Source organism: Oncorhynchus nerka, linkage group LG15, assembly GCF_034236695.1.
Source record: "Oncorhynchus nerka isolate Pitt River linkage group LG15, Oner_Uvic_2.0, whole genome shotgun sequence".
In the NCBI taxonomy this organism is placed as follows: domain Eukaryota; kingdom Metazoa; phylum Chordata; class Actinopteri; order Salmoniformes; family Salmonidae; genus Oncorhynchus; species Oncorhynchus nerka.
In genome coordinates this window covers 92082072-92108834 of record NC_088410.1, presented here as the reverse complement: position 1 = coordinate 92108834, position 26763 = coordinate 92082072, and the positions used below count along the sequence as shown (strand labels likewise).

General features: G+C 44.8%; 1 protein-coding gene across 1 annotated transcript in view; it reads right to left on the bottom strand.

Moving 5' to 3' along the window:
• Nucleotides 1-272: 272 nt before the first annotated feature.
• The window catches only part of LOC115143529 (mitogen-activated protein kinase 14A-like), a 50083-nt gene continuing 23592 nt past the window's right edge, over nt 273-26763 (bottom strand). The window contains exons 3-12 of the mRNA XM_065002048.1: nt 22419-22477; nt 21586-21697; nt 21430-21459; nt 19364-19411; nt 18647-18761; nt 16971-17042; nt 8467-8546; nt 4623-4701; nt 3848-4021; nt 273-3769 (exon numbers count right to left, since the gene is read on the bottom strand). Coding sequence (XP_064858120.1) covers nt 3702-3769; nt 3848-4021; nt 4623-4701; nt 8467-8546; nt 16971-17042; nt 18647-18761; nt 19364-19411; nt 21430-21459; nt 21586-21697; nt 22419-22477 — 837 coding nt within the window. The 3' untranslated portion in view covers nt 273-3701. The remainder of the gene's footprint in view (nt 3770-3847; nt 4022-4622; nt 4702-8466; nt 8547-16970; nt 17043-18646; nt 18762-19363; nt 19412-21429; nt 21460-21585; nt 21698-22418; nt 22478-26763) is intronic.

Genomic DNA, 26763 nt, shown 5'->3' with positions numbered 1-26763 from the left:
TCCACACTGATATGTCTGCCAGACATGCAGAGATGCGATTCGCCACCTGGTCATCAGAAGGGGGAAAGGAGAAGATTAATTGTGTGTCGTCTGCATAGCAATGATAGGAGAGACCATGTGAGGTTATGACAGAGCCAAGTTGACGTTGAAAATGTTCAAGTAATGTATGCAATGTCTATCATGACGTTACAGCACAAACTAAACCTGAGGGAAATGGATCACCGCAGGCCCTGGATGAATACAGCAAGGAAGAATGAGAGCAGACAGGCCAGTTCTGAAAAATAATAGCCTTTATTTTCTAACAGTGGTATTAACAGGTGACATTACCTGCTCTCATGGTTCTGAATGTGGGGAATCATTAAAGTACAAAGTAAACATGGTCTGTCTGTTAAAAACATATAAATCAAATAAACAACCATAACAATAGCAAAATAAGGTAACCAATACTCATTACATGATCAGCCAGATTATAAATAGTCATTTTATCTTCATTCTGCAGGATAATTGCTGTGACAGAGAGAGAGAGACAGAGAGAGAGACAGACAGACAGAGAGACAGAGAGAGTCAGAGAGAGAGAGTCAGAGAGAGAGAGAGAGTCAGAGACAGAGAGAGACAGAGACAGAGAGAGACAGAGAGAGACAGAGAGACAGAGAGACAGAGAGAGAGACAGAGAGAGAGAGACAGAGAGACAGAGAGAGAGAGACAGAGAGAGAGAGAGAGAGAGAGAGACAGAGAGAGAGACAGAGAGAGAGAGAGAGAGAGACAGAGAGAGAGAGAGAGAGAGACAGAGAGACAGAGAGAGACAGAGAGAGACAGAGACAGTGAGACAGAGAGACAGAGACAGAGAGACAGAGAGAGAGAGACAGAGAGAGACAGAGAGAGAGAGAGAGAGAGACAGAGAGAGACAGAGAGAGAGAGAGACAGAGAGAGACAGAGAGACAGAGAGAGAGACAGAGAGACAGAGACAGAGAGAGAGAGACAGAGAGAGAGACAGAGACAGAGAGAGAGAGAGACAGAGAGAGAGACAGAGAGAGACAGAGAGAGAGAGAGAGACAGAGACAGAGAGCTGGTTGGAGGACAGTAACCTAACTATGTTACTGTGTCAATACAATGTTTGAGGTTTCTGTGTTACCCCTCTCTCTGTGTTACCCCTCTCTCTGTGTTACCCCTCTCTCTGTGTTACCCCTCCCTCTGTGTTACCCCTCCCTCTGTGTTACCCCTCCCTCTGTGTTACCCCTCTCTCTGTGTTACCCCTCCCTCTGTGTTTACACTCTGTGTTACCCTCTGTGTTACCCCTCTGTGTTACCCCTCTGTGTTACCCTCCAGCATCCTGCTGCTGTAAACATGAAAACACAAGGCTGTATCACAAAGCAGGATCAATGGGTCAGGCAACACACGTTCCTACATGATCAGAAATATCTTTCCAACATTAAGACTTGAAATGGGCCATGCTATAACTGACTTGACAGTCCCGGTTCTAATCATTAATCCAAACAGTTGTGTTTTGCAACGAAAACAAGCGTTTATTAGACAAGTTCAGGTAGGTCCCGCCCAGTTTCGTTAGCTTCCGTTACGGTTTATAATAGTGAACTAATGAATACACCCCGGCTGTAGGCCTATCTGTTAGTGATCCTGCTATGATACAGCCCTCAAGTGGACACTCACTGATTTACACAGAAAGACCACAGCTCTGTATGTCACGAGTCTATGTTCAGAATGCAGCAAATGGTAAAAAAAACAACTTTGAAACATGCAATTAGAAAGCCCATTTGTTTCAAAAACGTTTTCTCCAGTTTTATGCCTAATGAACAGAGAGAGACAGCTGGGGGACAGGTTCAAGTCCATTTGAAATAAAATTGAATGACTTTGACACCAACACTGATTTTGATAGGTAGTCTACTGCTTCACAGAGCCAGAAAATGAGCAGTCATAAAATAATATTAAATAAAAAGTAGTTACTGTGTTAAGATTCAGGCATTGCTTTGTCTTTAACTGGAAGAGATTCTGAATAATGTCTGGTTTGAGTGCTGTACTGTATACATTAGAAGAGATAAATATGTTGATCGCTCTATGGGAATAATCACAGTACATCCTATATGGCAACATATTCCCTATTGAGTGTACTACTTTTGAACAGGGCCCTATGAGATCTGGTCCAAAATAGTGCACTATATAAGGAATAATGTGCTATTTTGGCATGCACTCAGAGACTACCATGTACACATGAAAAGGGGTTAAATACAGTAGGGGGTGCTAGCATCCCACACATTTAATACAACAGAATAACAAGATACATCTACGGACATACAGTTATTTAAAAATACATTTGAATATGATTGAAATCACATTGTCAACAACCAGGAGTGGGAATCCAGTGATTTCTGAAGACTATAGATTCCTAGAATGTTATGTTACTAATAGGATCTCTATACCTATAGCCATCTAATGCTCCGACTGAACCTCAAAGCACTGCACAGAGCAGACACTATGGAGACTTGGGAAAACCCATTCTGATTTCAGCATCAGTCTTGTGATACGGGGATAGAGGACTTTAAATACATTCTATTAAATAACATTTTGTGACAGTCACATTACCTCTCCACTCATTTTTAATCAGACTACACAGAGGGCAGGACAGAGCTCAGGGAGGCAATGATACGACAACGGAGTGAACAAAGAAACAGACAGAGACGGGTAGAAAAATAGATGAGTTAAGAGGCAGGATAAGAGAATAAACCACCCTCCCCCCCCCCTCTTTCTGGGCGATTGACTTGAAAAGATGGAGGTCAAAACTTCCACTATGATTAAAGTTAAAACTGGTGTACATTCTAATGGAATACTATTTAATAACAATCCCTCTGAGTATGGAACCTGCCAGTCTCTCCTGAAGGAATGCGAAGGGGCAACGTTCTAAGCCTTGAGGGTTCTATGTGCTCTATGATAATAGGGACTTCTAGGCAGTATTACTATCGGTGCACAGTATCATTTATTTACAAGAGGGCAGCCTTATTTACACATCTAAAACCCTGCCAGGCATAACAACAGCGTACAGTTTGACAACGGAGACAAGGTTTTGTCGTAGACGAGCAGGTCATGACCACTGTTGTATTTCCTACAGACTTCTATCCAAAAGGCTATAAACTACAGACCATAAATAACGGCTCCATAAGTGCAGTGGTTTGTTGGTTAAACCATGTGATTGTTTTTGCGATATTGAACGTTAAAATCTGAGCACCTTTTCCAGGAATTTAGGTAGTTTTTGGCAAATAATGTGACTTAATAAACTCTAAACACACAAACACTAGATAATATATTACAAAGTCATTTTCCCAATTCTTCCCAGGGACCCAATCAAAGACGATATAATACAGCAAGCAGGAGGAGGGTGTAGAGGGGAGTCACCTTTGACCCTTGACCTCTAACCCCAGAAATGAATGACGGCAGGCACTTGAATGTCGTGGCTTCCTGTTTGTTTGTTTGAACTAGTCTGGTGAGTTGATAGTCCTCACACAAGGTTGCGTGCTCCGGATGTAAGTTGTATCTAAGTACAGATCTAGGATCAGCTTACCCCCAGATCCTAACCTAAACCATTAGGGGATGAAACACAAAACTGGCCCTAGATCAATGTCTACATGCAACTTCTTCCTCACAGTTCAGTAAGAGAAGGAGGCGGGACTAGCAATGACTTCACCCTCGTCCCCTCAGGACTCCATCTCGTCTCCATCGAATGGCAGGGTCTCGAAACTGCAAACCTCCTCATACGTCAACCCTGGGAGAGGGAAAACAAGAGGTCAGTAGACTTGTTCAGCACCTAGTTAAATAAGAGGATTTGGTTATGTCCACCTACTTTTCCACTCCTCTATCTCCAGCTCTCTGCTCTCGAAGCTCTGGTCGTATGGCTCGGACTCTGGCTCATCGTCAGGGTCGTGGTACTGGGAGAAGTAGGGGTGGGCCAGGGCCTCGGACGCTGTGATTCGCTTATCAGTGTCCAGAACCAGCATCTTCTCTAACAGATCCACCGCTAGTGGCAGAGAAGGGGGTGGGTGGGAGAAAGGGAAAGGGATTGTAAACAGAGTGCATCTGATTAGACAGTGTGAGGGAGTGCGTCTGATTAGACAGTGTGAGGGAGTGCGTCTGATTAGACAGTGTGAGTGAGTGCGTCTGATTAGACAGTGTGAGTGAGTGCGTCTGATTAGACAGTGTGAGTGAGTGCGTCTGATTAGACAGTGTGAGGGAGTGCGTCTGATTAGACAGTGTGAGGGAGTGCGTCTGATTAGACAGTGTGAGGGAGTGCGTCTGATTAGACAGTGTGAGGGAGTGCGTCTGATTAGACAGTGTGAGGGAGTGCGTCTGATTAGACAGTGTGAGGGAGTGCGTCTGATTAGACAGTGTGAGGGAGTGCGTCTGATTAGACAGTGTGAGGGAGTGCGTCTGATTAGACAGTGTGAGGGAGTGCGTCTGATTAGACAGTGTGAGGGAGTGTGAACATTCCACTAGACAGACAAAATTCTTCTTTCTTACTGGGTAATATATAAAGATGGACAGTATAAATGAAATGCTGTGTGTTAAACAGTGTGTGTGTGTGTACATATATTACACTACACAGACTAGCCCATTATTACCTAGTGGGTTAGCGCCAACAAACACATCAGCAAAGTTCCTCTTGGGCATCTGGGGAAGGGAGTTGATGTAGTTTCTGGCCTGTCAAAGATACACACATAGCGGCTCAAAAACACACTGGATAGAGAACACAGAATTGACTTCAACACTTCCCACTGTTTCTGAAAGTGATCCCCACAGGACGGCTGTGAAGATAGATTTCTGTACACTTAGGGCCAAAACTTGATCAGAATGCGTAAATCATGCATTGGGGCGGCAGGGTAGCCTAGTGGTTAGAGTGTAGAGGCGGCAGGGTAGCCTAGTGGTTAGAGTGGAGGGGCGGCAGGGTAGCCTAGTGGTTAGAGTGGAGGGGCGGCAATGTAGCCTAGTGGTTAGAGTGTAGAGGCGGCAGGGTAGCCTAGTGGTTAGAGTGTAGAGGCGGCAGGGTAGCCTAGTGGTTAGAGTGTAGAGGCGGCAGGGTAGCCTAGTGGTTAGAGTGTAGAGGCGGCAGGGTAGCCTAGTGGTTAGAGTGGAGGGGCGGCAGGGTAGCCTAGTGGTTAGAGTGGAGGGGCGGCAGGGTAGCCTAGTGGTTAGAGTGTAGAGGCGACAGGGTAGCCTAGTGGTTAGAGTGTAGAGGCGGCAGGGTAGCCTAGTGGTTAGAGTGTAGAGGCGGCAGGGTAGCCTAGTGGTTAGAGTGTAGAGGCGGCAGGGTAGCCTAGTGGTTAGAGTGTAGAGGCGGCAGGGTAGCCTAGTGGTTAGAGTGTAGAGGCGGCAGGGTAGCCTAGTGGTTAGAGTGTAGAGGCGGCAGGGTAGCCTAGTGGTTAGAGTGTAGAGGCGGCAGGGTAGCCTAGTGGTTAGAGTGTAGAGGCGGCAGGGTAGCCTAGTGGTTAGAGTGGAAGGGCGGCAGGGTAGCCTAGTGGTTAGAGTGTAGAGGCGGCAGGGTAGCCTAGTGGTTAGAGTGTAGAGGCGGCAGGGTAGCCTAATGGTTAGAGTGGAAGGGCGGCAGGGTAGCCTAGTGGTTAGAGTGTAGAGGCGGCAGGGTAGCCTAGTGGTTAGAGTGTAGAGGCGGCAGGGTAGCCTAGTGGTTAGAGTGTAGAGGCGGCAGGGTAGCCTAGTGGTTAGAGTGTAGAGGCGGCAGGGTAGCCTAGTGGTTAGAGTGTAGAGGCGGCAGGGTAGCCTAGTGGTTAGAGTGTAGAGGCGGCAGGGTAGCCTAGTGGTTAGAGTGTAGAGGCGGCAGGGTAGCCTAGTGGTTAGAGCGTTGGACTAGTAACCGGAAGGTTGCAAGTTCAAACCCCCGAGCTGACAAGGTACAAATCTGTCGTTCTGCCCCTGAACAGGCAGTTAACCCACTGTTCCTAGGCCGTCATTGAAAATAAGAATTTGTTCTTAACTGACTTGCCTAGTTAAATAAAGGTAAAAAAATAAATAATTTTTGATGCCAATGGGAGGAGGACGTGTCAGTTACAGGCACAGTGGATGACCGGGTAACTGCCAAAATAAAGGAAACACTTGAGTAAACAAAGGGATAAAAAGTATATTGAAAGCAGGTGCTTCCACACAGGTGTGGTTCCTGAGTTAATTAAGCCATTAACATCCCATCATGCTTAGGGTCATCTATTAAAAAATAAATCACCTAATCATTATTTAATGAAATGTTTATCTACGTTGAAAATTCTTATACCACATTTCCAAACTTTTTAGGAGATCATGTCAACAACTTCCTTGTTCTGTTTTTATACTTGGAGATTACTTTTTGGAACTTTGTGCTCCATTTTGCCTGACTGCTGCCTCAAACAGTCACTGCTCAAAATGATAAGTGCATCTTCTCTTTGGGCATGCTTGGAATCCAATACTATAGGCATGGACTATAATTTTTCTGGGCAGGTATGCATATTGAAGTATCAACTCAACCTTAAAAAGCTTTACTGATAAAAACAAAAAACAAACAGATCTCAGTGACTTTAAAACGGGGGTCTCAAAGGAGCACAGGGGGTTTAAAGGGTGTGTGTGTGTGTGTGTGCGTGCGCGTGTATGTGTGTGCGTGTGTGTGCGTGTATATGTGTGTGCGTGCGCGTGTATGTGTGTGCGTGCGTGCGTCTCAGTCACCAGATCTCAACCCAATTGAACACTAATAGAAGATTCTGGAAGCAGCACCTGAGACAGCGTTTTCCACCACCATCAACAAAACACCAAATTGTGAAATGTCTCATGGAAGAATGGTGTCACATCCCTCCAATAGAGTTCCAGACACTTGTAGAATCTATATCAAGGTGCATTGATGCTGTTCTGGCTCGTGGTGAGCCGACGCCCTATTAAGACACTTTATGTTGGGGTTTCCTTTATTTTTTGACAGTTACCAGGAATTAGGGCTTTCTGGGAAGTGGTGAGATTACATCAGAGACAAAAGGCAGACTTGTGCAGAAAGAGGGTGGGAAGAGCTCTGCAGAGTGGAACAAAATTCTAGGGGATATTGTCATTAAACAAAAAAATAGCAAGGTTGATTGGCTTTCAGAGGGAAAAGGGCATTGGTTGATGTTGTGACTCCAATTCTGTCTCTGACTGGGTTCCGTGGACAGAGAGCAATATCAAAATCAAAGTTTGTCACACGACAGAATACAACAGGTGTAACCCATACAGTGAAATGCTGACGTACAAGCCCTTCCTCAACAATAAAGAGTTCAAGATCAAAAGGTGAGAAAAAATGAATTGTAAGACATGCTACGAAGGTTTTTTTCTTTCTTAAACATCCCACTTTGGTCTGGATGTGTCAATGTGTAGGTCACACAAACATAATCTATGAGCAGAATTACTGACTTACCTCCATTAGCCACGAAATCCCTAGTTTGAAAGAGAGTGTTTTCTGGAATCTGTGCGGTATCATTTCCCCCTACATGGGCCAACCCCCTAGCAATTAGTTTCAACCAATGAGCTTCAGTCCCTCGCCATCTGAGCGACAGCTAGCAAGACGCACACACAGCAGAGTGAGAGGGCATTGACGTGGTGCACATACAGTGTCTATAGAAAATCTACACCCCCTTGAACATTTTTCACATTTTGTTGAGTTGCAAAGTGGGATTGAAATATATGTAATTGCAATTATTTTGTCATTGAGCTACAGTACACAAAATACTCCAAGTCAAAGTGAAAGAAAATACTACACACTTTTACAAATTAAATAACTAAAATATAGTTTTGTTTAGGCAAGAAAATAAACAGGCACCAGCAAAATCCTACAGCAAATCTTCAGTCTGCTTTACACCAGACATGGGGAGATGAATTTACCAGGACAATAACCTACAACACAAAGCCAAATCTACACTGGAGTTGCTTACCAAGAAGACAGTGAATGTTCCTGAGTGAATTAAATCTGCTTGAGAATCTATGGCAAGACATGAAGAATTTTGAAAAGAATAACAGGCAAATATTGCACAATCCAGGTGTGCAAAGCTCTTATGAAACTCCCAAGAGTACTTATCTAACCAAGGTATAATAGCATTTTAATTCACCTTTATTTAACTTTTTTAAATCTATTTTTCTTCCACTTTGACAAGAGTATTTTGTGTAGATTGTTTATAAAAAAATGACAATTAAATACATTTTCATCCCACTAATTAAGACAATAAAATGTGAATAACTCCAAGGGGGATGTAGACTTTCTATGGGCACTGTATCGGCACATATGTGATGTAGTACGCAATTTCCGGGGACCACGTTTGCCCCGTGAGCTTTCAGAACTACTGGCTAAAAAGTATACAAAAGTACAGGAGAATCTCTTTAAAAAAGGAAACAACATGGGACTTGTGGGAAGGCCTGCTGCAGCCTGGATGAAGTGGAGGGACCTGGGAAGGACATGTCGTAGTGCCTCACCTCGTGGCTGGGCATCTGGCTAATGAGACAGGCCGGGGGCGTTCCTGTCAGCCTCATGATCTGCTGCAGCTGGTTTATATCTTTCAGGCTCAGGGTCAAGGGTCACACATCATTCTGTCACACAGGTCAAAGTGTCCCTAAACTACAGTTGAAGTCAGAGGTTTACATACACTTAGGTTGGAGTCATTAAAAAACTCATTTTTCAACCACTCCACAAATATCTTCTTAACAAACCATAGTTTTGGCAAGTCGGTTAGGACATCTACTTTGTGCATGACACAAGTCATTTTTCCAACAATTGTTTACATACATATTATTTCACTTATATTTCACTGTGTCACAATTCCAGTGGGTCAGAAGTTTACATACACTAAGTTGACTGTGCCTTTAAACATCTTGGAAAATTCCAGAATATGATGTCATGGCTTTAGAAACTTCTGATAGGCTAATTGACATCATTTGAGTCAATTGGAGGTGTAACTGTGGATGTCTTTCAAGGCCTACCTTCAAACTCAGTGCCTCTTTGCTTGACCTCATGGGAAAATCTAAAGAAATCATCCAAGACCTCAGAAAATAAATTGTAGACCTCCACAAGTCTGGTTCATCCTTGGGAGCAATTTCCAAACTCCTGAAGGGACCACGTTCATCTGTACAAACAATAGTACGCAAGAATAAACACCATGGGACCACGCAGCCGTCATACCGCTCAGGAAGAAGATGCGTTCTGTCTCTTAGAGATGAACGTACTTTGGTGTGAAAAGTGCAAATCAATCCCAGAACAGCAAAGGACCCTGTGAAGATGCTGGAGGAAACAGGTACAAAAGTGTCTATATCCACAGTAAAACAAGTCCTATATCGACATAACCTGAAAAGCCGCTGAGCAAGGAAGAAGCCACTGCTCCAAAACCGGCATAAAAAAGCCAGACTACGGTTTGCAACTGCACATGGGGACAAAGATCATACTTTTTGGAGAAATTTCCTCTGGTCTGATGAAACAAAAATAGAACTGTTTGGCCATAACAACCATCGTTATGTTTGGAGGAAAAAGGGGGAGGCTTGCAAGCCCAAGAACACCATCCCAACCGTGAAGCACGGGGGCGGAGGCATCATGTTGTGGGGGTGCTTTGCTGCAGGAGGGACTAGATAAGTGTTTCCCAACTCTGATCCTCCAGGACCCCCCACTTCACAAAATAGATGGCATCATGAGGAAGGAAATTTACATGGATATATTGAAGCAACATCTCAAGACATCAGTCAGGAAGTTAAGCTTGGTCGCAAATGGGTCTTCCAAATGGACAATGACCCCAAGCATACTTCCAAAGTTGTGGCAAAATGGCTTTTAGGACAACAAAGCCCTGACCTCAATCCTATAGAAAATTTGTGGGCAGAACTGAAAAAGCGTGTGCGAGCAAGGAGGCCTACTAACCTGACTCAGTTACACCAGCTCTGTCAGGAGGAATGGGCCAAAATTCACCCAACTTATTGTGGGAAGCTTGTGGAAGGCTACCCGAAATGTTTGACCCAAGTTAAACAATTTAAAGGCAATGCTACCAAATAATAATTGAGTGTATTTAAACTTCTGACCCACTGGGAATGTGATGAAATAAATAAAAGCTTAAATAAATAACTCTACTATTATTCTGACATTTCACATTCTTAAAATAAAGTGGTGATCCTAACTGACCTAAGACAGGGAATGCTTACTAGGATTAAATGTCAGGAATTGTGAAAAACTGAGTTTAAATGTATTTGGCTAAGGAGCATGTAAACTTCCGACTTCAACTGTAAATACTGAATACATATTTTCCTATTTTTGTGTGTGTGAGTGTGGGTTGGTGGCGGGGTAGAGAATAAGATGAGGCGATGAGAGTAAATATAGGGAGAGGAGGGAGGGGGGTAGAGAGGACTGAGAGCCATGCGGTGCTATTGAATAGAGACAACATGCTTTTAGATCACAGCCAGCAGAGAAACATGTCAGAGGAACAGAGAAACATGTCAGAGGAACAGAGAAACATGTGTCAGAGGAACAGAGAAACATGTGTCAGAGGAACAGAGAAGCATGTGTCAGAGGAACAGAGAAGCATGTGTCAGAGGAACAGAGAAGCATGTCAGAGGAACAGAGAAGCATGTGTCAGAGGAACAGAGAAGCATGTCAGAGGAACAGAGAAGCATGTCAGAGGAACAGAGAAGCATGTCAGAGGAACAGAGAAACATGTCAGAGGAACAGAGAAGCATGTCAGAGGAACAGAGAAACATGTGTCAGAGGAACAGAGAAACATGTGTCAGAGGAACAGAGAAGCATGTCAGAGGAACAGAGAAACATGTCAGAGGAACAGAGAAGCATGTCAGAGGAACAGAGAAACATGTGTCAGAGGAACAGAGAAGCATGTCAGAGGAACAGAGAAACATGTGTCAGAGGAACAGAGAAACATGTGTCAGAGGAACAGAGAAGCATGTCAGAGGAACAGAGAAACATGTGTCAGAGGAACAGAGAAACATGTGTCAGAGGAACAGAGAAGCATGTCAGAGGAACAGAGAAGCATGTCAGAGGAACAGAGAAACATGTGTCAGAGGAACAGAGAAACATGTCAGAGGAACAGAGAAACATGTCAGAGGAACAGAGAAACATGTGTCAGAGGAACAGAGAAACATGTCAGAGGAACAGAGAAGCATGTCAGAGGAACAGAGAAACATGTGTCATAGGAACAGAGAAACATGTGTCAGAGGAACAGAGAAACATGTCAGAGGAACAGAGAAACATGTGTCAGAGGAACAGAGAAACAAGTGTCAGAGGAACAGAGAAACAAGTGTCAGAGGAACAGATGAACTCAGATGGACAAGAGGGAGTCAAGGGCATTACAGGGCAGCTCTACTCAATGACAACTAGCCCAGTGTTTCCCAACTCTGCTCCTCCAGTACCCCCAACAGTACACATGTGTATTGTGGCCCCGGACAAACACACCTCATTCAACTAGTCAACTAATCATCAAGGCCTCAATGAGATGAATGAGGTGTGTTTGTCCAGGGATACAATACACATGTGTACTGTTGGTGGGACTGGAGGAGCAGAGTTGGGAAACTGAACTAGATGGTTGTCTTTGCTTCTCTTAATAGACACACTATGGAAGTTTTTAGTTGCTAATTGGTTACCTTAAATATTGGCTTTAAGAATACAAGAATATAGACTGAGAGCAGCCCATGTATCTGGGAGCTGGACATACACAGGGACCTGTGGTGTTGAGTTAGAGTTACAGTGAGTGGCTATATAAGGGCAGGACAGGAAGAAAGTATAGTAGTTTAGGAGGTTGTCATAGTAACGCAGGACCCTGTCCTTCAAAGATAATTTGTAAAAATCCAAATAACTTCACAGATCTTCATTGTAAAGGGTTTAAACACTGTTTCCCGTGCTTGTTCAATGAACCATAAACAATTAATGAACATGCACCTGTGGAACGGTCGTTAAGACACTAACAGCTTACAGACGGTTGGCAATTAAGGTCACAGTTATGTAAACTTATGACACTAAAAAGAGGCCTTTCCACCGACTCTGACAAACACCAAAATAAAGCTGCCCAGGGTCCCTGCTCATCTGCATGAACGTGCCTTAGGCATGCTGCAAGCAGGCATGAGGACTGCAAATGTAGCCAGGGCAATAAATTGCAATGTCCGTACTGTGAGACGCCTAAGACAGCACTACAGGAAGACAGGAAGGAGAGCTGATCGTCCTCGCAGTAACAACACCTACACAGGATTGGTACATCCGAACATCACACCTGTGGGACAGGTACAGGATGGCAACAACAACTGCCTGAGTTACACCAGGAACGCACAATCCCTCCATCAGTGTTCAGACTGTCCGCAATAGGCTGAGAGAGGCTGGACTGAGGGCTTGTAGGCCTGTTGTAAGGCAGGTCCTCACCAGACATCACCAGCAACAACGTCGCCTATGGGCACAAACCCACCGTCACTGGACCAGACAGGACTGGCAAAAAGTGCTCTTCACTGATGAGTTGTGGTTTTGTTTCACCAGGGGTGATGGTCGGATTCATGTTTATCGTTGAAGGAATGAGCGTTACACCGAGGCCTGTACTCTGGAGCGGGATCGATTTGGAGGTGGAGGGTCCGTCATGGTCTGGGGCGGTGTGTCACAGCATCATCAGACTGAGCTTGTTGTCATTGCAGGCAATCTCAATGCTGTGCGTTACAGGGAAGACATCCTCCTCCCTCATGTGGTACCCTTAAAATGCAAAAATGTATGCATGTATACAGTGGGCTCAAACTACTGGCACCCCTGACTGGCAATGTACAAACAATACTTAAACAAATAGAAACAATATCATTATAGAGATAAACTCAAAATACCAAACATGTGAGAAATACTGTACTTTATTCATGTTTCAATGGACCCAACCAAAATCATACAATGGACCCAACCAAAATCATACAATGGACCCAACCAAAATCATACAATGGACCCAACCAAAATCATACAATGGACCCAACCAAAATCATACAATGGACCCAACCAAAATCATACAATGGAACCTTCCAAAATCATACAATGGACCCAACCAAAATCATACAATGGACCCAACCAAAATCATACAATGGACCCAACCAAAATCATACAATGGACCCAACCAAAATCATACAATCATTACAATTATCCTCTTGCAAGGATAACAGCATGGAGTCTTTTCCTGTGATGTTTGACAAGGTTAAGGAACACATCTGGAGGGATTTTGGACCATTCCTCTATGCAGATCCTTTCAAGATCCTTCACATTCTTGGGTTTGTGCTTATCAACAGCCCTCGTACACTCAGCCCACAGGTTTTCCATTGGATTGAGGTCCGGCCACTGAGATGGCAGAACATTGATTTTGTTGTCACAGAACCATTGCAGAGTGGATCTGGAGGTACGTTTTGGGTCATTGTCTTGTTGGAAAGTCCACCTACGGCCAAGTCCCAGCCTTCTGGCAGAGGCAACAAGATTGTCAGCCAAAATTGCCTGATACTTGGTGGAATTCATTATGCCGTCAATCTTAACCAGTGTCCCTGGACCTCTGGAATTAAAACAGCCCCAAAACATCACTGACCCCCCCTCCATGTTTCACCGTGGGTAGGAGGTGCCTCTCCTTGTATGCATCTCTGTTTCAGCGTGGGTACGAGGTGCCTCTCCTTGTATGCATCTCTGTTTCAGCGTGGGTACGAGGTGCCTCTCCTTGTATGCATCTCTGTGCCTCTCCTTGTATGCATCTCTGTTTCAGCGTGGGTACGAGGTGCCTCTCCTTGTATGCATCTCTGTTTCAGCGTGGGTACGAGGTGCCTCTCCTTGTATGCATCTCTGTTTCACCGTGGGTACGAGGTGCCTCTCCTTGTATGCATCTCTGTTTCACCGTGGGTACGAGGTGCCTCTCCTTGTATGCATCTCTGTTTCACCGTGGGTACGAGGTGCCTCTCCTGTATGCATCTCTGTTTCACCGTGGGTACGAGGTGCCTCTCCTTGTATGCATCTCTGTTTCACCGTGGGTACGAGGTGCCTCTCCTTGTATGCATCTCTGTTTCACCGTGGGTACGAGGTGCCTCTCCTTGTATGCATCTCTGTTTCACCGTGGGTACGAGGTGCCTCTCCTTGTATGCATCTCTGTTTCACCGTGGGTACGAGGTGCCTCTCCTTGTATGCATCTCTGTTTCGACGCCAAACATGCCGATGCTGTATCTGACCAAAACATTCCATTTTGGTCTCATCTGACGCACCTTCTTCCAGTCATAAGTTAAATGAGGTTTGGCAAACTCCAAGTTCCTGTGCCTGTGTCTTGGGGTCAGAAAGGGGTTTCTCCTAGCAGCCCTTCCAAAGAGCCTGTGGTTGTGAAGGTAGCGTCTGATGGTGCTTCTTGAAACCCGGTGTCCCCAAGACCCCACCAAGGCCTGCAAATCTTTCAGTGATTCTTGGGGATTTTGTTGCTTCTCTCACGATCCTCCTCCCTATCCTGGGGGGCAAAATGCATGTGTCCTCTACACGTGAGGTTTTCCATATCTTTAGAATTTGTAAATAATTCCCCTGACAGTTCTCAGTGGAATATTCAATTGTTTGTGGATCTTCTTGTAGCCATGAGCAGATTTATGAAGGTCTACGACCATCTTTCTCTTTTCAACTGCCAGTTCTTTTATTTTCTTCATGGTGTTGGACGACAAAGGGATATTGCATGTGTGTTCTAGTTTTTATACCCTAGTGAAACAGGAAGTGATGTAATGGCTCAATATAGTTCCTTAAGACTTCCTGGTTTAATTTTGGTAGATGTTATTTACAATAATCTTTAAGGGTGCCATTAATTGTGAAACCTTGATTTAGAGGACATTGACTTTTAATTAAATTAATAAATTATTTTGGTTGGTTCCATTGAAACATGAATAAAGTACAGTATTTTTCACATGTTGGAATTTTGAGTCTCTCTATAATCATATTGTTTATATTTTTTAAGGATTGTTTGTGCATTGCCAGTAATTTTGTAGGCCCATAAACATATACTGTAGGCCCATATACTGTAGGCCCATAAACATATACTGTAGGCCCATAAACATATACTGTAGGCCCATATACTGTAGGCCCATAAACATATACTGTAGGCCCATAAACATATACTGTAGGCCCATATACTGTAGGCCCATAAACATATACTGTAGGCCCATAAACATATACTGTAGGCCCATAAACATATACTGTAGGCCCATAAACATATACTGTAGGCCCATAAACATATACTGTAGGCCCATAAACATAAACTGTAGGCCCATAAACTGTAGGCCCATATACTGTAGGCCCATATACTGTAGGCCCATAAACATAAACTGTAGGCCCATATACTGTAGGCCCATAAACATATACTGTAGGCCCATATACTGTAGGCCCATAAACATAAACTGTAGGCCCATAAACTGTAGGCCCATAAACATATACTGTAGGCCCATAAACATAAACTGTAGGCCCATATACTGTAGGCCCATAAACATAAACTGTAGGCCCATATACTGTAGGCCCATAAACATAAACTGTAGGCCCATATACTGTAGGCCCATAAACATAAACTGTAGGCCCATATACTGTAGGCCCATAAACTGTAGGCCCATAAACTGTAGGCCCATATACTGTAGGCCCATATACTGTAGGCCCATAAACATAAACTGTAGGCCCATAAACTGTAGGCCCATAAACATAAACTGTAGGCCCATATACTGTAGGCCCATAAACATAAACTGTAGGCCCATATACTGTAGGCCCATAAACATAAACTGTAGGCCCATATACTGTAGGCCCATAAACATAAACTGTAGGCCCATATACTGTAGGCCCATAAACATAAACTGTAGGCCCATATACTGTAGGCCCATATACTGTAGGCCCATATACTGTAGGCCCATATACTGTAGGCCCATATACTGTAGGCCCATAAACTGTAGGCCCATATACTGTAGGCCCATATACTGTAGGCCCATAAACTGTAGGCCCATATACTGTAGGCCCATATACTGTAGGCCCATATACTGTAGGCCCATATACTGTAGGCCCATATACTGTAGGCCCATAAACTGTAGGCCCATAAACATATACTGTAGGCCCATAAACTGTAGGCCCATATACTGTAGGCCCATAAACATATACTGTAGGCCCATAAACTGTAGGCCCATAAACTGTAGGCCCATAAACATATACTGTAGGCCCATAAACTGTAGGCCCATAAACTGTAGGCCCATAAACATATACTGTAGGCCCATAAACTGTAGGCCCATAAACTGTAGGCCCATAAACTGTAGGCCCATAAACATAAACTGTAGGCCCATAAACTGTAGGCCCATAAACTGTAGGCCCATAAACATAAACTGTAGGCCCATAAACTGTAGGCCCATAAACTGTAGGCCCATAAACTGTAGGCCCATAAACTGTAGGCCCATAAACTGTAGGCCCATAAACATAAACTGTAGGCCCATAAACTGTAGGCCCATAAACTGTAGGCCCATAAACTGTAGGCCCATAAACATAAACTGTAGGCCCATAAACTGTAGGCCCATAAACTGTAGGCCCATAAACATAAACTGTAGGCCCATAAACTGTAGGCCCATAAACTGTAGGCCCATAAACTGTAGGCCCATAAACTGTAGGCCCATTAAAATGTACACATACTTCCTATCTTGTTTTAGATGTTCAAAAGTGGGTAGATTTTTTCTCTCTCTATATTTTTTTACCCCCTTTTTCGATCTTGTTTCATCGTTGCAACTTTCCAATGGGCTCGGGAGGCGAAGATCGTTGTGATATAGCCCCCCAAAATATTATTTTCCCCCAAATAATAATTTCCCAAACAAACAAAACAATGAAACCTCCCCCCATATTGATTGGGCTCGCGGGCAAGATCCATATGTTACCCACCCTTGATGTAGGGGTTAGGGGTCAATATTGAATTTGTCCATTAGAACCTTTCTCCGTCACCATGACGACAGCGAAAGGATACGGTCGGTGCCCGGGAATAACGTCCGTCCAGTGAGCAGCTCTGCCATGATGCAGCCGACTGACCAGATGTCCACTACAACAACAAAAACATTGTTACCATCCATTCATGTAGTTGTCGGTTTTCTTGTGTGTGTGTGTGTGTGTGTGTGTGTACTAGATGAGTATGTACCAGGTGTGTGTTGTATCTGTCATGTTGTAGTGATAGTTAGTATATCATTACCTGTCATGTTGTAGTGATAGTTAGTATATCATTACCTATCATGTTGTAGTGATAGTAAGTATATCATTACCTGTCATGTATTAGTGATAGTTAGTATATCATTACCTGTCATGTATTAGTGATAGTTAGTATATCATTACCTGTCATGTTGTATTGATAGTTAGTATATCATTACCTGTCATGTATTAGTGATAGTTAGTATATCATTACCTGTCATGTTGTATTGATAGTTAGTATCATTACATTACATTACTGTCATGTATTAGTGATAGTTAGTATATCATTACCTATCATGTTGTAGTGATAGTTAGTATATCATTACCTGTCATGTAGTAGTGATAGTTAGTATATCATTACCTGTCATGTTGTATTGATAGTTAGTATATCATTACCTGTCATGTTGTAGTGATAGTTAGTATATCATTACCTGTCATGTTGTAGTGATAGTTAGTATATCATTACCTGTCATGTAGTAGTGATAGTTAGTATATCATTACCTGTCATGTTGTATTGATAGTTAGTATATCATTACCTGTCATGTTGTATTGATAGTTAGTATATCATTACCTTACCTCATGTTGTAGTGATAGTTAGTATATCATTACCTGTCATGTCATGTAGTAGATAGTTTATAGTGATAGTTAGTATATCATTACCTGTCATGTTGTAGTGATAGTTAGTATATCATTACCTGTCATGTAGTAGTGATAGTTAGTATATCATTACCTGTCATGTTGTAGTGATAGTTAGTATATCATTACCTGTCATGTTGTATTGATAGTTAGTATATCATTACCTATCACGTTGTATTGATAGTTAGTATATCATTACCTATCATGTTGTAGTGATAGTTAGTATATCATTACCTGTCATGTTGTAGTGATAGTTTTAGTGATAGTTAGTATATCATTACCTATCATGTTGTAGTGATAGTTAGTATATCATTACCTGTCATGTTGTATTGATAGTTAGTATATCATTACCTGTCATGTTGTAGTGATAGTTAGTATATCATTACCTGTCATGTTAGTATTGATATCATTACCTGTTTGTATTGATATATCATTACCTGTCATGTTGTAGTGATAGTTAGTATATCATTACCTGTCATGTTGTAGTGATAGTTAGTATATCATTACCTGTCATGTAGTAGTGATAGTTAGTATATCATTACCTGTCATGTTGTAGTGATAGTTAGTATATCATTACCTGTCATGTTGTAGTAGTGATAGTTAGTATATCATTACCTGTCATGTTGTAGTGATAGTTAGTATATCATTACCTGTCATGTTGTAGTGATAGTTAGTATATCATTACCTGTCATGTAGTAGTGATAGTTAGTATATCATTACCTGTCATGTAGTAGTGATAGTTAGTATATCATTACCTGTCATGTTGTAGTGATAGTTAGTATATCATTACCTGTCATGTTGTAGTGATAGTTAGTATATCATTACCTGTCATGTTGTAGTGCATCCAGTTCAACATGATCTCTGGGGCGCGGTACCACCTGGTCGCTACATAACCAGTCATCTCATCATCAGTGTGTCGCGCCAATCCAAAGTCCAGGATCTGACGGATAAATGAAGAGATAGGGGTGTGTGTGTGTGTGTTGTATATGCGTGGGTGTATGTGAAGATAGGGTTAGCTTTAAACAAACAGCAGATTAAATCCTACGCTTCTAACCTCGTGTGTGTGTGTGGGTGGAGTGTATTAAAGCCACTCTAATAATAATGAACACACAGTACTGTAAACAGTACTATCCAACAAGAACTATTACTGCTGGTACACATTGTGTTATTACATGTTTTCTGTTGCTGATCTGAATGTTGGCGACTGTCAGGTGTTTAATTATTATTATATATTTTTTTTAAAGACAACTACAGTAACATATTGCTTTCTAGCTGGAGAAGAGGAGCTGATCAGAGCAGATGCTATATCTTAATTTGTCCCTGCTTCTCACAGCACCAAGATCATTCTGCAGCAACAGGAAATGTGAATTATTATGTGGATTATGGACATTGTTGTAGAGGTTGATACATTTTTCGTTAGGGATAATCAAGCCTGACATGTTAAACCTTTAATACACTACACCAGAGTGATCAGATTAAGACAGCAGATCTATAGGCACTAAGCAGGGTACAGTAGGCCAATATTTTTTATTTATTTTTTACCTTGAGCTCACAGTCCTCATTCACTGCCAGATTACTGGGCTTCAAATCCTGTGGAGGAGAGGGAGAGGGAGGGGAGAGGGAGGGAGAGAGGGAGAAGGGAGAGGGAGGGAGGGAGAGAGAAGAGAGGGATGGAGGAGACGGAGGGGAGGGAGGGAGACGAGAAGAGAGGGGGAGGAGAAGAGAGGGAGGGAGGAGACGAGAAGAGAGGGAGACGAGATGGAGGGAGAGAGAGAGAGAGAGAGGGATGGAGAGGAGAGAGACGAGAGAGAAGAGAGGGATGGAGGGAGAGAGGAGGGAGGGAGACGAGAAGAGAGGGAGGGAGGGAGAGAGGGAGGGAGACGAGAAGAGAGGGAGGGAGACGAGAGAGAGGGAGGGAGACGAGAAGAGGAGGAGAGAGGGAGGGAGACAGAGAAGAGGGAGGGAGAGAGGGATGGAGGAGAGAAGAGAGAGAGGGAGACGGATGGAGAGGGAGGGAGACGAGAGAGAGGGAGGGAGACGAGAAGAGAGGGAGAGAAGAGAGGGAGGGAGGGAGACGAGAAGAGAGGGAGGGAGGGAGAGAGGGAGGGAGGGAGAGAAGAGGGAGGGAGACGAGAGAGAGGGAGGGAGACGAGAAGAGAGGGAGGGAGGGAGACGAGAAGAGAGGGAGGGAGACGAGAGAGAGGGAGGGAGGAGAGAGAGAGGGAGGGAGACGAGAAGAGAGGGAGGGAGGGAGACGAGAGAGAGAGAGGAGAGAGGGAGGGAGACGAGAGAGAGGGAGGGAGACGAGAGAGAGGGAGGGAGGGAGAGAGAGAGACGAGAGAGAGGAGAGAGGAGAGGGAGGGAGACGAGAGAGGGAGGGAGGGAGGAGGGAGGGAGACGAGAGAGAGAAGGGAGAGGGAGAGGGGAGACGGAGGGAGAGAGAGAAGAGAGGGAGGGAGGGAGACGAGAGAAGGGAGGGAGACGAGGAGAGAGAGAAGAGAGGGAGGGAGGGAGACGAGAGAAGAGAGGGAGGGAGGGAGACGAGAGAAGAGAGGGAGGGAGGGAGACGAGAGAAGAGAGGGGAGGGAGGGAGAGGGAGGGAGACGAGAGAAGAGAGGGAGGGAGACGAGAGAAGAGGAGGGAGGGAGACGAGAGAGAGAGAGGGAGACGAGAGAGGGAGGGAGGGAGAGAGAGAGGAGGGAGGGAGAGAGGGAGGGGGAGAGAGAGAGAGGGAGGGAGACGAGGAAGAGGGGAGGGAGACGAGAGAAGAGAGGGAGACGAGAGAGAGAGGAGGGAGACGAGAGAGAGAGGGAGACGAGAGAGGAGAGACGAGAGAGAGGGAGGGAGGGAGGAGGGAGGAGACGAGAGAAGAGGGAGGACGAGAGGGAGACGAGAGAAGAGGGAGGGAGAGGAGAGAGAGGGAGGGAGACGAGAGAAGAGGGAGGGAGGGAGAGGAGGAGGGAGACGAGAGAGAGAGAAGAGAGGGAGGGAGACGAGAGAAGAGAGGGAGGGAGACGAGAGAAGAGAGGGAGGGAGACGAGAGAAGAGAGGGAGGGAGACGAGAGAAGAGGGAGGGAGAGGAGGAGATGTAGAAGAGAGAGGAGGGAGGAGAGGGAGATGTAAAGAGAGGGAGGGAGAGGGAGACGAGATGGAGAGGGAGGGAGAGGGAGGAAGAGAGGGAGGGAGAGAGAGAAGAGAGGGAGGGAGGGAGACGGAGAAGAGAGAGGGAGAATAGAGAGAGGGAGGGAGGAGATGTAAAGAGAGAGGGACAGAGGAGAGAATAGAGGGAGGGAGGAGATGTAAAGAGAGAGGGAGGGAGACGAGAGAAGAGAGGGAGGGAGGAGATGGAGAGAGGGAGGGAGGAGATGTAAAGAGAGAGGGACGGAGGAGATGTAACGGAGGAGGGAGAGAGATGTAGAGGGGGAGGGAGAGAATATGTAAAGAGAGAGGGACGGAGAAGAGAGGGAGGGAGAGAATAGAGGGAGGGAGGAGATGTTAAGAGAGAGGGATGGAGGGGAGAATAAGGAAGGTATTGAGTAATATTCCCTCCCTCCAACCCATGCAAGCATCTTGATTTAAATATGAAATGTAAATATGATGTAACTTACTCTGTGGATGATGTCTGCTGAATGGATATACTGCAAAACAAAACAACAATTAATAACACTGCATACCTACGGAACCTTTACCTGCTGCAGCTATGGAAAAACACAGACCAGACAGACAGACAAACAAGACAGACAGGACAGACAGGACAGACAGACCTTGAGTCCCCTGAGGATCTGGTATATGAGGAATTGCACATGGTCGTCTGTCAGCTTCTGACACTTCACTATGTTGTTGAGGTCCGCCCCCATCAGGTGGGTCACCAGGTAACTGCCAATCAAAAAAGAAAATGAAAAAAAAGGGTTGTCACCATGGCAACACAACAAGAGAGAGTATGAAAGAGAGAGAGCATCTTGATTTAAATATGAAATTTCAAGCCATAAACACTGCTAAAAGCTTAGGGTCCTTTATCCTTTAGGGTGAACCAGGGAGAGCGTGTGTGTGTGTGTGTTTTTTATTTTACCTTTATTTAACCAGGCAAGTCCGTTAAGAACAAATTCTTATTTTCAATGAAGACAGATTTGTACCTTGTCAGCTCGGGGGTTTGAACTTGCAGCCTTCCGGTTACTAGTCCAACGCTCTAACAACTAGGCTACCCTGCCGCTACCCTGTGTGTGTGTGTGTGAAGTGATATGAAGTGAAGGATATTGCATCAGTATTCTGCACACACACTGGCCGCCATGGAGAAAGTGGAATAATAAGGAATAATGTGTGCATGTGGTAATCCTGCATGTTCCTTAGTGAGATGAACCACACAACAAACCATACGAAATAAAGATCTGCAGAAATTGGTTTGTTTAAATAAACCATTATATTCCACATGCATATGTGTGTGTGTGTGTGTGTGTGTGTGTGTGTGTGTGTGTGTGTGTGCATCCGCGCATGCGTTCTGCTAGGCAATTCAAACTCCACGTGCTATACGAACTGCCAGAGAGAGGGGGGGGGGTAAAAGTGGAGGAAAGAGAAGGAGAGAAAGAAAGTGATTACTCACACATCGTTGAATTCCTCTAGGCTGGTGGCAGGCGTGAACACATCCAACAGACCAATCACCTAACAGCAAAGGTCAAAAGGTTACACAACATTCTACACACAACAGACACGACTCACACTACAGATAAAGGTCACACTAGAAAACAATATTGTCCGTGTCTGAATAACCGTACTGGCGTTCTAAATTCCAAGCAGACCACCATAGTCCCTGTGCCCAAAGAAGCGAAGGTAACCTGCCTGAATTATTAAGTGCTTTGATAGGTGCTTTGATAGGCTGGTCATGGCTCACATCAAGAGCATCATCCCAGACACCCTAGACCCACTCCAATATGCATACCACCCCAACAGATCCACAGATGACGCAATCTCAATAGCACTCCACACTGCCCTTTCCCATCTGGACAAGAGGAACACCCATGTGAGAATGCTGTTCATTGACTACAGCTCAGTGTTCAACACCATAGTGCCCATGAAGCTCATCACTAAGCTAAGGACCCTGGGACTAAACACTTCCCTCTGCAACTGGATCCTGGACTTCCTGACGGACCGCCCCCCCAGGTGGTAAGAGTAGGCAACAACACGTCTGCCACGCTGATCCTTAACACTGGAGCCCCTCAGGGGTGTGTACTTAGTCCCCTCCTGTATTCCCTGTTCACCCACGACTGCGTGGCCAAACGACTCCAACACCATCATTAAGTTTGACGACACAGCTGTGGTAGGCCTGATCACCGACAAAGATGAGACGGCCTATAGAGAGGAGGTCAGAGAAGTGTGGTGCCAGGACAACAACCTCTCTCTCAAAGTGAGCAAGACAAAGGAGCTGATCGTGGACTACAGGAAAAGGCAGGCCGAACAGGCCCCCATTAACATCGACGGGGCTGTTAGTGGAGCGGGGAGAGTTTCAAGTTCTTTGGCGTCCACATCACCAGCGAACTATCATGGTCCAAACATACCAAGACAGTTGTGAAGAGGACAGTCGTGAAGAGGGCACGACAAAACCTTTTCCCTCTCAGGAGACTGAAAAGATTTGGCATGGGTCCCCAGATCCTCAAAAGGTCCTACAGCTGCAACATTGAGAGCATCCTGCCCGGTTGCATCACTGCCTTTAGATTTGTTTAACACTTCTTTGGTTACTACATGATTCCATATGTGTTATTTCATAGTTTTGATGTCTTCACTATTATTCTACAGTCTAGAAAATAGTAAAAATAAATTTAAAAACCCTTGAATGAATAGGTGTGTCCAAACTTTTTACTGGTACTGTATATTTTAGACTGCTTGTCAGATCTTGGTCGACCAACAGCCTATCGACCAGTTGACTAAATGGGGTCAGCCCTAAGGACGATTATCACAACGTATGTAGTTTTAGTAAGTAGTAGGCAAGACCGAGTCAGACATGGCCATTGACACTGACAGAAAACAAACATGTGGTCTTCTTTCAATTGCTAAAACCCTTCAGGGTGAATGAGGCAATGTGCAGAATGCACATACAGAGGGGATGGTTTCCAACGTTGTCTCTCAAGGAAAACAAGCAACGTCATGGTGAGACTGTGCTACCACCCGGTGTCCTTGACATGATCCATCACTTTGTTTTAACTGAGAACATCACGTTTCATTTAAACAAAGATGATGGATTTGAGACTCCAGTAACGTGGGGTTGTTCTCAAAGCTCTGGAACAGCCTACACCACCGTTCTCCTCTCCTCACAAGGCAGAACATCCAATCAAATGTTATTGTAGGTGCAGCGAAATGCTTGCGTTTCTAGCTCCAACAGTGCAGTAACACCTAGCAATACCTAGCAATACACACAACAGAACGAAATAGTAGAACGAGCAATGTCAGGAATATAAAACAGTATGTGGACACCCCTTCAAATGAGTGGATATGGCTATTTCAGCCACAACCTTTGCTGACAAGCGTATAAAATCAAGCACACAACCATACAATCTCCATAGACAAAAATTGGCAGAAGAATGAATGGCCTTATGGAAGAGCTCAGTGACTTTCAAACTGCCTCTGGAAGCATCGTCAGCACAATAACTGTTTGTCGGGAACATCATGAAATGGGTTTCCATTGCTGAGCCTAAAATCACCATGCACAATGCCAAGCGTCGGCTGGAGTGGGGTTAAGCTCACTGCCATTGGACTCTGGAGCAGTGGAAACGCTTTCTCTGGAGTGATGAATCACACTTCACCCTCTGGCAGACCGACCGACAACTCTGTGTTTGGTGGATGCCAGGAGAACGCTACCTTCTCGCATGCATAGTGCCAACTGTAAAGTTTGGTGGAGGAGGAATAATGGTCTGGGGCTGGTTTTCATGGTTCGGGCTAGGCCTCAGTTCCAGTGAAGGGAAATGTTACGCTACAACATACAATGACATTCTAGATTCTGTGCTTCCAACTTTGTGGCAACAGTTTGGGGAAGGCCCTTTCCTGTTTCAGCATGACAATGCCCCCGTTCACAAAGCGAGGTCCATAAAGAAATGGTTTGTCAAGATCTGTGTGGAATAACTTGACTGACCTGCACAGAGCCCTGACCCCAACCCCATCGAACACCTTTGGGATTAATTGGAACGCAGACTGCGAGCCAGGCCTAATCACCCAACATCAGTGCCCGACCTCACTCAGCAATGTTCCAACATCTAGTAGAAAGCCTTCCCAGAAGAGTGGAGGCTGTTATAGCAGAAAAAGGAGGGACCAACTCCATATTAATGTTCATGATTTTGGAGAGCAGGTTACATAGTTTTGGCCATGTATATAAACAAAATATACACAAATAAATATAAAGGCAACATGTAAAGTGTTGGTTCCATGTTTCATGACCTGAAATAAATTATCACAGAAATGTTCCATACGCACAAAAAATCTATTTCTCTCAAATTCTGGGAACAAATTTGTTTACATTCCCTGACAGGTGTGGAATATCAAGAAGCTGATTAAACAGCATGATCCTTACACAGGTGCACTTTGTGCTGGGGACAATAAAAGGCCTCTCTAAAATGCACAGTTTTGTCACACTAAACAATGCCACAGACACCTCAAGTTTTGAGGGATCGTGTAATTGGCATGCTGACTGTATGAATGTCCACCAGTGCTGTTGCCAGATAATTTAATGTTCACTTTCTATCATAAGCCACCTCTGTCATTTTTGAAAATTTGGTGGTACGTTCAACCTGCCTTACAACCGCAGATCACGTGACCACTCTAGCCAGGGACCTCCACATCCTGCTTCTTCACCTGCTGGATCATCTGAGACCAGCCACCCGGACAGCTGATGCAGCTAAAGAGTATTTCTGTCTGTAATAAAGCCCTTTTGTGGAAACTGGAAAACAGCAAAACTTCTGATTGGCTGGGACCAGCCACCCGGATGGCTGAGACCAGCCACCCGTGGGTGGGCCTGGACCAGCCACCCGGACAGCTGATGAATCTGAGGGTTTGGGCCAGCCACCCGGACAGCTGGCTCCCAGCCAGTGGGTGGGCCTGGCCAGCCCCCGGAGTGATGGTGGGCCTGGCTCCCAAATGGGTGGGTCTGTAATAAAGCTGGATTGGCTGGGCCCTCCCCAGTGGCTGGGCCTGGGTGGGTGGGCCTGGCTCCCCAGTGGGTGGGCCTGGCTCCCCAGTGGGTGGGCCTGGCTCCCCAGTGGGTGGGCCTGGCTCCCCAGTGGGTGGGCCTGGCTCCCCAGTGGGTGGGCCTGGCTCCCCAGTGGGTGGGCCTGGCTCCCCAGTGGGTGGGCCTGGCTCCCCAGTGGGTGGGCCTGGCTCCCAGTGGGTGGGCCTATGTACTCTCACTCTCCTATGCACCACCCATGGCTGCGCACCGGCCCAGTCATGTGAAATCCAATGGTTAGAGGCTAATGAATTTATTTCAATTTTCTGATTTCCTTTTATGAACTGTAACTTAGTACAATTGTTGAATATACATGTTTGTTCAGTATAGTATTAGTGTGTGTAGATTTGAATCTAAAATGGATTAAATTAAAAAGTGTTCCTCATCAATCTACACACAATACCCCATAATGATAACCCAAAACAGGTTCTGAAATGTATGAAAAATAAAAAACAGAAATACCTTACTTATATAAATATTCAGACCCTTTGCTATGAGACTCAAAATTGAGCTCAGGTGCATCCTGTTTCCATTGATCGTCCTTGAGATGTTTCTACATCTTGATTGGAGTCCACCTGTGGTAAATTCAATTGATTGGACATGATTTGAAAAGGCATGCACCTGTCTATAAGGTCCCACAGTTGACAGTGCATGTCAGAGCAAACAACAAGCCATGAGGTTGAAGGAATTGTCCATAGAGCTACGAGATAAGAGTGTGTCGAGCCACAGATATACACCT